Source organism: Neopsephotus bourkii, unplaced genomic scaffold (genome assembly GCF_033783945.1).
Source record: "Neopsephotus bourkii isolate Nb327-2 ecotype Australia unplaced genomic scaffold, CSIRO-AGI_Nbou_v1 NB_1634, whole genome shotgun sequence".
Classification (NCBI taxonomy): Eukaryota; Metazoa; Chordata; class Aves; order Psittaciformes; family Psittacidae; genus Neopsephotus; species Neopsephotus bourkii.
This window is the reverse complement of record NW_026902109.1, coordinates 9,068,537-9,085,448: the sequence shown is the minus strand read 5'-3', so window position 1 is coordinate 9,085,448 and position 16,912 is coordinate 9,068,537. Positions and strand designations below refer to the sequence as shown.

The window sequence follows — 16,912 nt, the reverse complement described above, 5'->3', positions numbered from 1 at the left end:
TTGGGCAATGTTAAGAGAAGCTTGACCATTTTGATTGTAACAATAATCAGATTATATGAAAATTATTAATTAGGAAACTAATAATAGACGTTCAAATTAGGTGATATCCAGGCTGCAACAGAAATAAGCACTGAACATCTGATAAGTCTTAATGTCAGACATCAAAAAGTCTTTAAGAAAGAGAAAGTAGCAATATCTGCCTAAATTCAATGATGTTCAACCTTAGTTTCTAAATCTCCATAGTATAATTTGTCTTTTCATTTCTCCAGTCCTATTATTTATGCAGAAAATTGCAAAAATAGCTGCTTATATTTTTAAAATTTCATATTTGCAGCTTATTTTCATCTTTCTACTGGCATTGTCACACTAAAATTTTTAAGTGCAATTATAAATAGTAAAAGAAACTTCAACCCCCTTTTTTTTTTATGTTTTATTGTATGTGTATATGTAATCCTGTTCAGTTGGCTGAAATGAATTGTAAACCACAGTGACCATTTAGTGCAATGGGAATGAGGGATAGGTTGGATAAAAAAATAACAAAGGAAAAAAAAATAAGATATGAGACTTCAAAGACAGAGGCAGGTCACAAATTCGTTTGCAGTAGTGAATTATAGAATCAGAAACAAGGAACATTTTTGAATTGTTAGTTTGGACTGTTCCCAATCTTTTTCTGGTTTGTAGGAGATTTAGGGTTTGTTTATGATTTTGTTTGGTTTGTTTTTTTTTCATGTGTGTGTTTTTTGGTTTTTTTTGTCTTCAGAATCAAGTAAAAAATGTTAATGAAGTAACAGGCTTGAGGATACACTTCAGTTTGTGTTGGATTTTTCCTTTCTATTCTTTAGTAGTAGCTAAAATAATTTGCGTCACTATTTCCATGGCACTCTTCAGTGTCCAGTTCTTTCATTTTCACAGTCAACCTCGCTATCTCTTTTCATGTCTCTAGCCCATGGGACTATGCACTTTACTAAATCCACTGCGAATTTCAGACGATTCAATCTCTTCTGAGTAGGCTTTTTTTTCCCCTCACCATCTCTCCCAATTGTCATCAGTGTACTGCGACGTTCAAGAAGTCTTTCTCCTGGCGTTTATCCTCAATCAGCTAGTCTATATTAATTTTAATATTCCTCCTCTAGCTTCAGCACTTTAATTATACCATGGTCACTCAAGGGAAATATTTTTATTGCTTGTTGTTATTGCTATAGCAATGGAATCTTATTGCTCCTCCCTGCATCTTGTACAACAGAGATTTAAACAGACATTCATTTTATTTGGTAGGACTTTTCCTAGTTGGAGCTGTGAAAGAGTACTTCTGTACACATAGGTAAACCTCTCAACATTGTAGAATCAATAAATAAATGATTATTGCTTCAGGTGGAAATGAATGAAATGAATGACTGCTCTATAAGAAGAGAGTAGGGACTCCACTCTTTAAAAGTAATGTTAAATTGTATGTTTCAATCACTAAACTGTAAAACAGAAAAATTGAGATTATATAAATTCATTTGTGTATGTATGATCCCATTGTACTTGTATGAAATAAAAGAGCATGTATCAAGAATATGTGAGAAGAAAGAACCGGAAAATGTTGTGGGGTGGTTTTATTTTTAATTTTTATTTATTTTATATTTTTTTTAGTTAGAAGACTTCATAATAGGAGGTGAAAGCAAGCATAAATCAGGATACTGTTAGAACATAACCAGAAACTGCAGAAACTGGTATTTTTAGTATTAGATTCTTTCTCCATTAAAAAAAATGAGGGAAAAAAAAAAAAAAGACCCTGCTGTATAAAGAATGTAATCAGTGACCTCCTAACTCTCAAGAGCCTAACTTCAAGCACTCTCTTTTTCTGGTGTTAAAGCACATTTTGCTGGTCATTCATTCCACTATTTTGAGAAAAAAAGATGTGTTCATACAAACACTGAATACTTGTTTCCAGGGGGGAAAAAAACCCGATTCTTTTTCATGCGAGCAGTAGATAGTGTAATAGAGCCTTGGAGGTGGCTGGGATTTGAGGTTTCAAGTCCTGTCACTAGATACACACAGCAGTGTTTCTAGGGACATGTCAAAAGAAATGAAGTGTGAAACTGTATCTACAGCCTCTTGCTAGAAGGTTTGGAAATAAGGGTGTTTCCAGCAGTATACATGGCTGTCTCATTTCCTGAAGTTTACAGCTATCTTGTCTGCACTGCTGTTGAAGTCATTGTATAAGTCATTGTCAGGCGATGCATCTAAATAAATATTAAGAGTGAGAAGGAAGAAGGTGCAGAATCTGTTAATGTACTCAGTGACCATGAGCAGCCTCATGATAGTAAAAGGAATGATTATATGAGTGAATGAAAATATTTGAAGAAATACCTGAACTGGGATGAGACTCATTTTTGCTGAAATGAGGAGTTTGAGGTGATAAAAGAACAAAAAAAAATAATCTAAGCTGAAGAAAATCACCCAGTGTTATTTTGCTTTCCAGCGATTTCCAGCTGGTGTTCTTAAGTGATCTTTTAGAGACCTGAGTCAGATTCTCCTGACAACAAGTCTCCCACCTTGCCCCCCACATCCCCACGTTATTAATTATTTTAACCAAATATATTTACACATAAGTAATTGAAAATAGTATGTAGCATCAAAGCAACTAAAAGAGGCATTAGCTATACTCACTGCATGAATGAGGAATATTCGTCTTCATCTGGTCATTTTTTGTTTAATTGCAGTACATAGAAGTTATCTTAAAACTATAAAGAGGCAGAACTTGATATATTGTGTCCCAGGAATAGGAACCTGGAATTGCTTCTACCTGGAGTATGGAGCAGAATAGAAGATAAATATAAAAACTTTCCACATTTATCTGAAAACCTAATCTGAAAAACTAATTCATCCAGAGTTCAAGTAAATTTTCCATGCCTCTACACTAAAACAGCACAAGGTTAAACTGCTTTCAGGAATTCAAAAGATTTAGATGATTTTTTTTTTTTTTTTAGGCAAAGAGCAAGTTTACTGTGCCTTCAGAAAGGCTACATATTCAGTAATGGGCATAAGCTGTTAAAATATCAGGGTTGTAGTCTGGAGAGGAGTTACTTGGGAGAATCGGTTAAACCAATCTTTCTACTTGTTTTTAATTGTTGTATTTAGAAAAAGGCTTCATATCCAAGAAGGGGGAAGTGTGTTCTCCACAATTGAAGTGTTTGTCTTGATTATCATCATAGGAGTAAATCACAGTGTGCAGTAGCTATGTGAACACTTATATGTTGAGAGATTTTATACGTGGGAGGAAACTTGGCACTGAGTTTTCTCACACAAAGCTAAATCCACTCTTGAATGTTTCCATGATTAAGGCCTAAAACATCTCATTTTTCAGTCTGTTAAAATGTATTACTCTTATTTACAAGTGATGAGTGGAGAATCTTTTGGCACTAATCTTGGTATAGTGTACCACCACAGTGTTACCAGTTGTCTTTTCAGTAATCTTTACTCGTTATGTTCCAAAAGCATGGGGCTAACAGAAAGATATCTCAGGATGTTTCAGCTGATGACTAAGTAAAAGCAAATTCGTGTTTTTATTCTCTAGCATGTTGGTTGTTGGGTTGGGTTTTTTGTTGGTTTCTGGTTTTGTTTTGTTGTCCCTCTTTTTTTCTCTCCCTCCACCCCCCCACCCCCCGGAATCAGAGTCATGTTGTTAAATAATGGAGTACTTGCATTTCCTGTCTTACTAAAAGTGGTCATAATGCAAATGAATAATTGGCAATTGATTTTTTTCTGTTTGTTTATTATTGGCATATTCGTACAAGAGGGACTAATTGCTGGTCATTATATGTGACATGAACTTAGTTTTTTTTTCAACTCCCTCCAGCTCCCTTTAAGAGATTTATTATCTCAGTAGGGATTCTTCTCATCTTGCTTTTAACAGAAAACAGTGGAGAAGAGAGGAGTCTGTCATTGATTTTTGTATCCTCTTGCATTTTTTGTGTGGTTTTACAGAGGCTGCATTGCAAAAATGAGCTTTAAAAGAAATAGGAAATTGAAGAGTACACAATTTTTCTAATTTTTCAAATTCAAATAAATTAAACTTTCAATACCACTATCCTCATTACAGCCTGATAAGTAAGGACACTTTGTAAGTAAAATAAAGATTGGTCAGGTGTTCCTGTTGTCCTTAGCTTGCCAGCAGGTGACCAAACATCAGCCAAGTAGTTCAGGATAGGCTTGCCAAGGGCAGGTGATCTCTGTGCTGCTCAGTACCATGCTCAGGCTCCCTGTTGAGTTGGCACCTGTATGGTGCATGTGGTGTGGTGACACAAAGCCTTAATGATATTTGCAGCCTGGCGCTGACTCGGTCAAGACAAGGTATGGATTCAGTGCCACTGTACCACTTTGTACAGAATGCTCTGAAAAGAGAGTGATGGAGTGAAACCATGGCATCTGCCAAAGAGACATCTAGATTTCTCAGTGTAGAAGATTCAAGAGAGTAAACAAGTGACATCAGTAAGGACTTGATTGTCCAAAATCAGAGACTGGTAGAGAAATAATAACCTTAAAGGCATTTCCCATTTCCTTAGTGAAGACTCCATCCTTAGATGGTGTCAGCAACATGAAAGCTAGCAGCTCTGATGACCTTTCTGCTAGTTTTGTGCCCAGGGCACCTGGCTTTTAATTGAATCTACAGAAATACTTCAGTGAGAGAAGGTTTCTCATACAGAATTGAATTATTGCCTGTTGACACGTAGTTAAGTAAGTATAACAGCAACTAGCTCCTATAATGTGTATTTATAGGATATACTTTATTATACGTACAGGCGTTTATAAAGTACGTTGAGATCCTTAGCTGAAAGGTGTTGTATAAATGCAAGCAATAATTATCGTTACATATATATAAAAAATAAGGACTTTGTGCCAGTAGCCTTTCCTCAAGGGGGAATTTAATTTCTTCATCTCCAGTAGTTTTATTGCAGTCTCTCTTAAGATCAGAACGTGTAGTATTTAAAGTTGATTTAAACAAGAGGGAGACTTACTCTGAAATTCCATTAAAATCAAAGGGATGTGCTTCTACCTGGACAGTTAGCTGCACACACACAGAATGAATCTCAAATTCTCAGGTTAACTTCTGTTTTTCTCAGAGGTGAGAATTTTTCTATTTGAGGCATTCCCTTTGCACATTTAGGTTGTTTCAAGATGTGCTTATTTGTATTTGCTTATCCCTAGTTTAGGGAGACCAGTATTATTTATTAAGGACATACTTCATGTGTCAAAGTACAATAACCAAACTTACAGTACAGTAAAAGCTCCCTAACAGTAACAACTGCATTTCTGTTAAAACAGACAATCTTATAATCCCAATACTATTAATTTGGATGCTCATGTAAAATAACATGGCTTTGGGAAGGTGCATCTCAGCCCTCTAAAAGATGTAAGATATATATTCCTAATGTACTGATGGATAGATGTTTAGAATTGCTTGTACTCAACCATAGCAAATATTAAGCTCAGTAATTTAATGCAGTAATTAATATAGTTTAGGTGAAAGACATATATTGTTTAAACATAGGATATATGTCATCACAAGCACAGTTTCTGTCAATGCATCAATCTTTTTTTCTCAGAAGATACAGCAGTAACACTGAACAGTGTCTTTAAAAGAATTTTAACATATTAACAGCAGTAGTGAGGTGAGAAACTATTGCAGCTTATTTGAGTAGTTTACCATTGGTCAAACAGTTGGCAATTATTGCACTTGGAAGAATTAAATGGATGATTTGAACAGAATTGCTGGTTCGTCAGGGAGTTTTGTTTTTACATCAATTGTAGCATATGTCCACATTTTTTCCAACACCAATGAATTTCCTGAGGTGGTTTCACTTTGTGCTTTCGAATGTTAAGTGTTAGCATCCAGCAGGAGAGGCCTGTAGTTGACCTTTCATGCTAAATGCAAAAAGGCTGTGTAGCCTTTAAAAGGTTGTTGTGCCTGCTGGGCCTCCTGGGAAGCTCCAGTTAGCTTCAGACTGAATCAGCTGGTTTGGGTATGAAGCATCAGTTGTGCAGAGTAACTTTTAAATATTTTTGATAGTGATGCCTGCCTTCTATGATAAATTGAATCTGAAAACATCTGTTTGTATATGCAACACATCTGGCTTTATGGTACGTTATGTCCTTTTCCAGTCTGCTCAGGAGTGAAGATTACCAATACCTATGGTTTGCTTCTATTCAAAGCCCTTTTCATAACTAAAAACCTGATAACAAAGTCGATGCAGGCAGTATAAGTGCCCAACAAAAATTTCTGCAGCCATTATACAATTTTCGGCTGATATCATAAGGGGCTCTGAGTAGACCTTCTCATTTGATTAGTCCTGATGCTTGTGTCAAGACAGCTGTGGTAAGATTTTCAGTTTCTGCAGGGAGGTGATCAAATGTCATCCTGTGAGCTAGACTTAAATGGTAAATCAATATTTTCTGTATTTTTCAAAGTTTACATTTCTGATAGCCTGCTTTATTCTTTCCAGAAATATCTGATTTCTTGCTTTTCTCTCATCTCTTTGAGAAGAAGCTACATATCTTCTAGGTCTGTATGCCAGTATGCAATGCCCTTTTGGTCAGGCAGTGCAGGTGCTAGTACATTGCTTTGTGTTTGATCAGCGTTGGTAGAATTTTCCAGGAGAGAAAAGTGAAAAATGGGAGAGAGTTCAGTGAGATTCTGAAAATATCTAAGTTAATACTGGATGCTCATAGTTTACACTGCTTTAAAGGGAAACTACTATTCTGAGGAGGAGAAAGCCATTGGGGGTTACAATGTGGAAGTACACCAGGAGAAAGCCATTGGGGGTCACAATGTGGAAGTACACCAGGGTAGTGCCTGGAAGTACATAAAGACCACACCTACGTGAGGAATACCATGCACTGTGAATTGTTAACTGCTGGGAGAATGTTAAAGAGAGGTATCACTCCATGACTGCTTCTGTTCTACATTATGTTTGTCAGAAATACATGGAGCTCAGCAGAGCTTCTCGTCTGGTCTCATCTGGTACAGGTATCTTATCTAAGCTGAATAACAGAAAAATCCAATTTAATTGGTTTATTGTACTAGCTATTGTACTAGCCATTATATGTAAATAACTTACCCAGTTACTGGCTTATTTTCTTAGAAAATAAAGAAAATGAGATATGATTGCAGAGGTGTTAACTGTGAGCTTTGGTGTATATAAAAGCATGCAAGAAGGTAACAAAGACGTTTTAGCAACAAGTTTTTGAAGTGAAAATTAGGAATGAAGTGACTAAATCACAGACATTGTTTTGAAAATCTGAGTTCTAATGTTTGTAGAAAAATTATCTGGCTGATAGCAATTACATTAGCACTGATTGTGGGAATATGCAGGCAGACACATGAGGGAATGCGGTAGGTGGGAAAGAGATGTGACATGTTTGAAGAGAGATTGTAAGAACAAAGGAAAAAAATATAAAAGTAGAAAACATACATTACTAATATCACTTCAGTTTTGCACTAGGATCTGTAGATGCAGTGAGCATCTACATTTTAATATTAATGCGGTCATACCTATTGTAGCAGACTCCCTGGTCTAATGACTCTGAACAGTTGAAATCATATTATCAGTATTTTAGGTTCAGATTTTCAGTGCTTTCTCAAAGTCTGGTTCTTCTAGATGATTTGGACACAATAATTCCCTTTTGGAAGCATAAATAGTATTCTTTGCTCTATTGTTTGAAGGGAGAGAATTTTGTTATTAACTTAAGAATAAGAGCAACTTCTGAAGTATGCCCACTTTTAGTTTCCTAAAATACTAGAGTATATTCAGATCCTTCAAGTAGGTTATTATCTGTAACAAGGACTCAAAATGTCCTTCAAAATCGTTCACTGAGAAAGCTTACAATTCAGCAGGCGTCTAATCATCAGGATGCGCGTCTCTGTTTCTACACAAATTTTATTATTCCTAATTTCTTATGTAAACAAATTGCAGTTGCAAAAATTAGGGATGAGAGACAGTGTAAAGATATAATGAATTAAACCCATGAAACTGAAATGGAAACTAGTTTCAGAGTGTTTATAGGTTATCTTCCATATTGGTGAATCCTAGAATGTTTATTCTATTCTTTCTTAAGAAATGGAAAAATAAGTGGGAAGTATTCCATCCAGTTTGCAGTTAAGAGAGGTAAGCCTACATTAAAGCAGAAAATCTTTGTATTAAAGGTAAGAAATAGTCATTTTTTGTCTTCTCTTGGAGCTTAATTAAAAGGAAAAATCCCTTGATAGTGTTTCTAAATTATTGGGAAAGGTGAATAAGTGGGTTAATATTAAAATAATTAAACTCTTTTCACTACTTTAAATATATCACCAAGATAGTGCTCAAATAAAACTAACACTTGGAAAAAAGTATGAAGTGTAGAGCCTACAATCTGCAAATAAGAAAACCAAAAATACCAGCAATTCCTACCTGATCTAATTGTTTTTCACACTTATTTACTTTTTTCATCTTAAAAACTTGTAAGTATGGGTCATTTGAAAATAGAGCTTAGAGACAATACTTCAGTCCTCACAGAATTTACTTGGTGATGGATAAGAATGAAAGTATGTGTGAATTTTATTTCTTGGTGCTTCTTTAGCCTTGCCTTCAGCTCCATACTTCAGTTTGCTTCCAGCTGTTTTCTACCCAAAGTAAAATGTTTCATGGCCATGTGCTGCCTCTGTCTCTGTCAAGTGGGGTTAGGAACTGGTGTTGAAAAGAGGATATAATGTGCTCTACCTCCTGGAAATTTCTTTCTACAATGAGCCATCCTTAAAGGCCAGCTGTGCCCAACCACACAGCTGTTTCACAGAAGAATAATAGCTTAAAGCTTAGTGTCAAGGCCTAGAATTGGATTGTGTGAATTTATTAAAGATAAATTCTGTGGTAGACTGCAAACTTTTTTTTTTTTTTAATATAAGCAAGATTGTAGATAATGAAAGAATTATTTTGTAGATGGCAATAAGCATATAGGTAGCTAATGCCACATTTAGTACTATTCTTACATTTTTGTTTTCTGGTCAACCAGTGCAGTGAGCAGCCTAACCTCCATTTTATTATTCCTTATAGTTCAGTAAGCCCCCTTTTTTAATGGCGAGCATTAGTTTTGTAGTCAGAGCGACAAAATTAGTATCTTAGCAGTGCATCAAGGCTTTCCTTCCTTCCTTGTAATAGTTATCTAAGCAATTGCCTCATTTTTCTGTTGTCAGACCTGAACATATGTTGTATCTGCCCCTTAGGAAGAAGGCTCTCAGTCACAGAAATTCTCTCTCCAGCCACATGTAACAGAAGAGATACAAAGTTCAAAAGAAGTTTGCTTTTCTTACGAAGCTCTAGAGGGTTAACGCCAATTCCAACCTAATTTTACATGGTTGTGGTTGGCACTGGAGTATTATAAACATATCCAATTATTATATGGTTTTACAGATCACTTTTAGAGAAATGCTTACCCAGGTGCCTTCTGTATAGGGTGCATTCATTTTCCTTCTGGAGTGCAGGTGTTGCATCATCTTCAAGAAACTGATGTTCCTTACAGAGAAATTTTCAAATATTGTCTCTGAAATTCTGCATGTTGAACATGTGAAAATCAGGTAGGCAATTAGATGATTAAAATAGTACTATGTTATTTTTATGGTTGAATGTAGACTACACCTGAGTAAAAGCAACTAGTTAGAAAACTGAAGACAGAGATAGCTGTAGGTTGTGTAGTTACAGCAGACTGGTCTTTCTTTTGTCAGATGTTCAGACAGAAGTGTTTTACTGTGATTGAGTTTGGATTTGCTGTACTTTCCTATAAAGTAAGAAATAAATGGGCACAAGGAATTATTTTATTAGCAACAGTTCAGGATAACTCTCTAATGCTAGAATCTGAACTTTTTAATAAAAGGCCACTGTTGAGACTACCAGAGACAAAGTACATTATTTTAACAGACAAAAGCATTTATAGAATCCTTTATTTTTATTCAATTCTCTAAATTTTACAATTTTACAGCTCCTTTGGTACTGAAGAAAATAAAGAATTAACTGTTCTAAATTATGAGAAATGGAAAGAAATCCATTACTGTTTCTATCAATATTTCTGTTTGAGCTGTCATTGAACAAAGCTCAGTTTTTCTTTTATGTTGCATGGATTTCTGATCTACATGGAGGAGATCTAAATGGAGGAGAAAAAAATGAGGGCATCAAGCTCACTTTCATATGCGATATGTAAAATAAAATAAAACCAATCTTAATTTATTATGATTTATAAGCAGATGCTCCTGCATATGTGCATGTGTTTGTGCATTTATGTACTGATACATTTTAATAAATTATTATCCTGTTAGTAATGCCTGCAAATAATTATTTGTGAAAAAAATCCATTCTATAGGCACCTAAAATAGTCACTTCTGGAAACACTTCCCTTCAGTTCCTGCTTCCTCCTCTGAATTCCCACCAAGCCTTCTCCTCCTCCCTAGTGTCATGTAAGAACGAGCATGTCAGCATTCAGGAAGATACAGCCATGCAGTTAATTCTAATTGCCAACACTGAATAAATTCACATTCTCTTCTATCTGTGAGAAACTGACAGATTGTGCTTGTACACTTGAGCTTGGGCAGTCTCTTCCATCTCAAAGTTTGTTTTATTCTCAAGCTGGAAAAAGTCTGAATTCTTTCACTTTTTCAAACTGGGAAATAGTCTGGTTTCCTTGGGGGTAAAAATTTATAAGGGAATACAAGATATCCTTCCAAGACCAAATATTCTTATCATATGCATCGAGCATTTTGCACTGGTCTGCAACAATAATTTCTAACCAGTAGTTCAGCAGGGCAGCCAAGAGATAATGGAAAAGAAACCTAGAGCAACATCAGCACAGTTACTCTTTTGTAAACAGATTTTCTTTGTGCAGTGATAACTTCAGGTGCTTGCACAAAAAGACGAGTCATTACTAAACTATAAAAAAGGGAATTTTCTTACTGCTTGTCAGGCACTGCAGTAATTTTGAAGGACTGACATAATTAAAAGAAAAATCTTAGTGTTTCATGTATCATCAATCCATATAGTGAGCAAAGGTATAGCAATGAATGCTAGTTTACTGAATTTAAATTAGCAAAATACAAACTTAGCTTGACAACTTCAGTAAAATACTTTGACCTGTAAACAATAGTTGTTTGTCACTGTCATTATTTCAGCACATCTGCAACATTGAGCAGTTCTAGACCTCTGAAGTCCTCCGGCATTTTCCAGAACTGCCTGCATAACAATAAACCCCTTGCTTTCCTCAGTGACTCAGGATTTTATACAGTAAGCAAATCTAGTAGGTATTTGTCATTGTGATAAAACTGCTATAGACTTGCCTAAGTCACTAGCAAGACCCTCTTGAGTACACCTTTCCTGATGGTGGGGCTGGCTGAAATGATAATCTTATCAACTAAGCTTGAGTTAAAAAGGCAGTAAAGAGTCTGCTGTGGTTGGCACATCCCTAGCTTAATTTCCTTTCTGACGTTTCTCTGTAAATGAGCTATTTTCTGAAGCTGAAGTTATCATATTAACAGGCATTCCCATGTTTGGGTAGAAGTACAAAGCTACTCAGCCTAAATTTCACTGTTTTCCTTTTGGATCTATTGTTTGATTGTTACATTGTTGGCTCCAGTATATTGTGCTTGTACATGAGCTGAATTCTTTCACTGGTGTGTTCTTGCAAGATGTTACTTGTATCATGTCTCATACAATGGTTTTTAGAGATAGAAAAGAGAACTTCAAATGTATATTCTATGGCCATGCAATGCCAAGGTTGGTGATGGTCTAACAGCCCTCTCAGATGGGGCATCGAGGAATGCTACTGACTTGAATCAGACTGGTTTTCAGTCTCCTGACTTTGACGGTGTCTGTGGTATTGAGACGTAGAATTTGATCAAATGGTTATTTCCAGGATTAAAAAAAAAACCCAACCCACCAGTTGTTACAATGTAGTTTGTAATAGAGATCATTAGAGTTACAGTCAAGTTTTCTGAAGTGTGGGGTTTATTGTGAGATTTATGAATGTAATGTAACCTACACCATTGAGCTTCACCCATGAGATGATGTTTGATGATAAAAGTGTGAGAAAGGAATGTGAGAAAAGGGGAATAAAAGCTTTCTTATTCAAGGCAAATTATATATGCTTCACATAAAATTAAGGGCTGCTAGTGACATGGTACAGCTGTGATTGGGTCACTGTCAATTTTGAAAGCAACCTGGTTCACTATAAGCTTTGACCTTTTTCTTGCTCTAAATTCCACTGCAAAATAAAACCTCAGACATTTATTACAGAAAAAAGCTGAAAGTCACTAAGATAGAGCACAGTTTGAACAAACAGATTTCATCGTGAACATAATACGAAATGTGTGTTCTTCCATACTAGTGTCCTAACAAATGTGATTAGGGAAATACCTTTTTTTTCAGTCAGCTTGAAGTTGAGGGACAGAGGTCAATGGAACAGGCTTTGAAAGTGCTCATTTGCAGCATTTCCCCTACTGAAAGCTTTGGGTTTTGGTTTTGGTTTTTTTTTTTTTTATTATTTTTATTTTTTTTTTAACCTTCAATATATCCTAATAGTCTGGGTCTTTGTGTGTGGTTTCGTAGGTCCACAGGTTAATGGTAAACTCCTGGTTAGGTAAGTTATTTAAAGGAGAGATTAAAAATGGGTCAAAAGGAAGGGTATGTTCTGGATACTGTCATTTTTTTCTTGGAAAAAGCAGGCATAATCTTAGTTAAGGCAAGTTATGGTGGAAGGAGAGAAGCTTAGGAGTGAGTGATTTGTCTCCCTGCTGTTCCTGGGTTTCTGCATTTGAACAGTGATATTGTTGGTGTCAGACTGTCTTTTTGTTTGTGCAGTGTTAGGCCCTGGGGCCTTGAGCTTCTGGGGAGTTACATACAGCCACCCAAATACATGAACTGGCTCTTCCAAAGAGACATTCAGAGTTTTCCGGGGAAAGGTAATTGATAGAATTTCCCTGTTAAGCACTATCTATGAAAGGGAGCTGTGGTAGGGACTGTAGTGATAGGACAAGGGGTAATGGGTTAAAACTTAAACAGGGCAAGGTTAGATTGGATATAAGGAGGAAATTCTTTCCTGTTAGGGTGGTGAGGCACTGGAATAGGTTGCCCAGGGAGGTTGTGAATGCTCCACCCCTGGCAGTGTTCAAGGCCAGGCTGGACGAGGCCTTGGGTGATCTGGTTTAGAGAAAGGTGTCCCTGCCCATGGCAGGGGGGTTGAAACTTGATGATCTTAAGGTCCTTTCCAACCCTAACTATTCTATGATTCTAAGATGGAATACTCTTCTCCTGACAGCAGTACAGGAATAAAAAGTAATAAACAGTCTTTTTCCACCTAATTAGAGATATTTGCCTAATTGGTGAAGGTTGATGCAGCAGTTCTTTTTTTTTTTCCTCTCCTACCCCGCTCTCCCCGCCCCCTCTCCTGTGTTGCAGATATACGTGGACTGCAGGGATTTCTTGATCAGGCCTCAAGACTGGGACTTGATGTGTCATTACAAAAAGTGGACAGGAACATCAGCAGAGTCTTTGCCAACCTTTTCACTACCATGAAAACAGAAGAGCTGAACCGCTATCGGGACACATTGCGAAGGGCTGTCTTACTCCTAAGCCCACGGGGAGCCCAGACTTTTATTAATGAGGTCAGTGCATGGTTTTTATCATTAACATTTCAGGAACATATATGATGACTTATGTGACACCTTGCCACATTTTCTGAAGTGGTAGATTTTGACAATGCTGTTTGGTAAATGTCAAATAAGACTGCCAGACTTTAGTGCCAGGGAACGGAAATAACAGGTACTCCATGTAATGCATACTTTGTGGTTAATGCAAACTGTGACAGCATGGGCCAGGTGGGCCCTCTTAGTATAATAGGCAGATTTATGGGACAATTCTATTTTTCTGGTCATCTTCCATACCTGGATTTTAGACCTGGATTTCAATAACTGTTGACAAGTGACAAGAACATCTACTATAGTCTATTAGAAAAGAAATATAATGTGCCTGAGTCATCTTTACTGTGGAAGTCTTCAAATTCATATTAAAATGGCATGTTATTGATGTTTGCAAGCTGAGTCACAGAGTTGTTTATAAAGTATGAAGTAGGAATTATGTGTTTGTCTTTTTTTTCTTTCCTTAATGGTTCCTTGAAATCACGTATGCTAAATAGGGCAGGGAGGTAGCTGTTGGGCAAACTTGTAATTAATATTGTGCTGTGGGCTAATTTTTGGCATGAACTAGTTTTAGCTAGCTTTTTAAATATTAAATGATTAACTATTCTACAATGTTTTATATATCAGCGTTGTGCATGAGAATTGGATCCTCAGTATAAGTTTATGTGTATTCATTAGCTAGGAATTTGGCAATGAAGTAGGTTGTTTTAATTCTTTTTATTTTAACTAACCAGGAATAATACTGACACAATAAATTAAACTTTGGATGAAGCCTGTTTCCAATTATCAATTTTGCTGCATCAAAGCCTGCTGTATTAAAAAAAAAAAAATTAAAAAAAAATCAAGTTAAACTAGCTCATTAAGGTGTGGGGTTTTTTTAATCATACCAGCATAAGTAAATTCTCCACATTTATGTTCATCGGTGATTTTTAAGTCAATAGGGTAAATTTTATGGTAAATAAATTAGGCAAATGGGTAGCTGGGAAAGACTAAGTACAGGCACGAATTCTACTTGTGTTTGTGCATACACAGACATTTTCAGTAGGGGAATCAGGGAGTACTTGCCCTCAAAGTACAGTAAGCTATATGCAGCTCAGTCAGTGGTTTTATTTGCTTCATAGTAGGCTTCTGGCAAAAATACACATTGCTTAGTTTTACAGTGAGTCCTAACAAAGTATCCAAACCAGGTATTGGAAAGGCATCAACACATGTTTTATTGAGACCCAAGATGGGTAGAAAGTCTGTCCCCCTTGAGTGCATAGGGCTTCAGAAATGTCCATGAGAGTTACATGCATGCACTGTGAGGACCCTGCGGGCCTCAAGAGTAGGGACTAATGTATTAAACTGTTTTACTACTCACTTCACCTTAAAGCAGTGTGTATTATAGGCATTAACGCTAATGATCCTGATATATTTCCAGGTCCTTGCAGGAGTTTAACTGTGGGCAGAAATGAAAAGTAATTTATTTGGCAATCTTCTTATATTGAATCTCAATTGATTCAGAAAAGCTTTATAAAAAGAAAATTTACATCTTAGAAAGGAACTCTCAAAAGACTTAAGCTGTGAGGTGCAAGGTTTAGGGAAGATTCCTTCACTAGCAGAGGCTGGGCTTACATTTCATGGAGGCTTGTGATAACTGTGATTCCTCAACTAATTATCTACAGCACAATTCCAGAGAGTCTAGAATAACAACTTTCAGCTTAAATGAAATTGGTATTCTTAGTAGATTACAGAAATACATAATTCATAACATGCAGCAGTAAGTGCATTCGATGCGTTTACTTATTTCCACAGTTAGTAAATATTTCATGCTATAGGTACTGTATAGCTATATACTGAATAATATTGTTACCAGTCCAGCTCCTCCTCCTTGGAAGTTGTTTGAGGTTCTGAAACAATTTCCCTTTTCTGTTTTGAAAAAATACGTATGTCTCTAAAATATGTAAGTAGTAACCCAAGAAGAAAATTAACACAGTTCATTTTTAAATTTGGGGTATATGATTTTAATCTTTTCTATTTTAGCTCAAATTACAAATAAGAACTTAAGAATAAAGAGAATAAATTGGATTTAAAATTTTGTTTCCATTAATTTCTGGAAATGGAAAGTTCCATGTGAAAAAGAGGTTTCTTATTAAGTTTTGGTTTTGCTGAGCTGATATTTTGTAGCAGGGGAAAAATATCTGAAAAACTAGATCTTATTAAAGTCCATTAGCTAATAACATAGAATCATAAAAGCCAGGTGTTGCACATGAAAACTCTTGGGGAATGCCAAACAAAAATAAGAGATTTTCTTGGACAGTCTCTGAAGTATGAACTGTGATGGAAATGTTTTTGACAAATTTTTCTTAGCAAAAGTTATAGATGTCAGTCGTTAGAAGCTAGAACAAGATTTATTTTGTCTCTTTCAATATTGCAAGTGATATATTTTTCCTGCTAAATGTGTGGATACAGATTTTATCCCTGCTTATCTCTTGGGTGATCTCATCTGACTTGATGCACAGAGTTAGGGCACTCTGACATGTCATATGTGAAACTTTTGAAATTCTCTCTCCTCAGTTTTAGAATTATTTCTTAAATTTTTGTTTAGGCATCATTTTCACTTTACTGACTTCGCATCCTCAATGCCTGTTTCTGTCATGTGTCAAACTTGGGACAACAGAAATTACAGACATTTCATAAGTTTTCAAAGCTTATTATTCTTCCATAAAGTTGCTTTGTTTGTAAGAATAGAGGGGAAAAAAATCTTTTCAGTGTTAGAAGTATAAATATGGAATCAGCCTTTATAAAAAAAACAGAAAGTAAATGCATTTTTAAAATGTTAGCTACCCTAGGTTTTCCATTAAAAGGTCACTTTGGGATTAAAACAAACTTAATCTAAAGACAGTGTGTCTCTCCTTAATAATTCTGTGAAAAATGTTCCCTTCTCCACCTGCAAAAATCTCCAGTATATTTGGCCTGATTCCATTGCTTAGTTCATATGCAAAAGAATTCTCAATTGTAATAGGTATGCATGTAGGAGCAAAAATTGTTTCATATTTTGAAGATGTGATTTCCTTGCAAGGCAATATACAGAAAAAAAAAAAAAAAAGAAAAGGTAGCCGTGCAAAAATGGAAAGATTTATTACTTTCAGTTATTCTGTTAGTTCTGGCACAGGCATGGGATCTGAGACTCATAAGTCTCCCTCTTTGCAAAGACTTCACTTGCCTCTTCCACTTATC

General features: G+C 35.9%; 1 protein-coding gene across 3 annotated transcripts in view; it reads left to right on the top strand.

Annotated features, from left to right (window-relative positions):
• GRID1 (glutamate ionotropic receptor delta type subunit 1) overlaps window positions 1-16,912 on the top strand; it is a 604,451-nt gene that overhangs the window by 356,724 nt on the left and 230,815 nt on the right. For all 3 annotated transcript variants that reach the window (XM_061373714.1, XM_061373713.1, XM_061373715.1), the window contains one exon: window positions 13,455-13,660. In XM_061373714.1, the coding sequence (XP_061229698.1) occupies window positions 13,455-13,660 (206 nt within the window). The remainder of the gene's footprint in view (window positions 1-13,454; window positions 13,661-16,912) is intronic.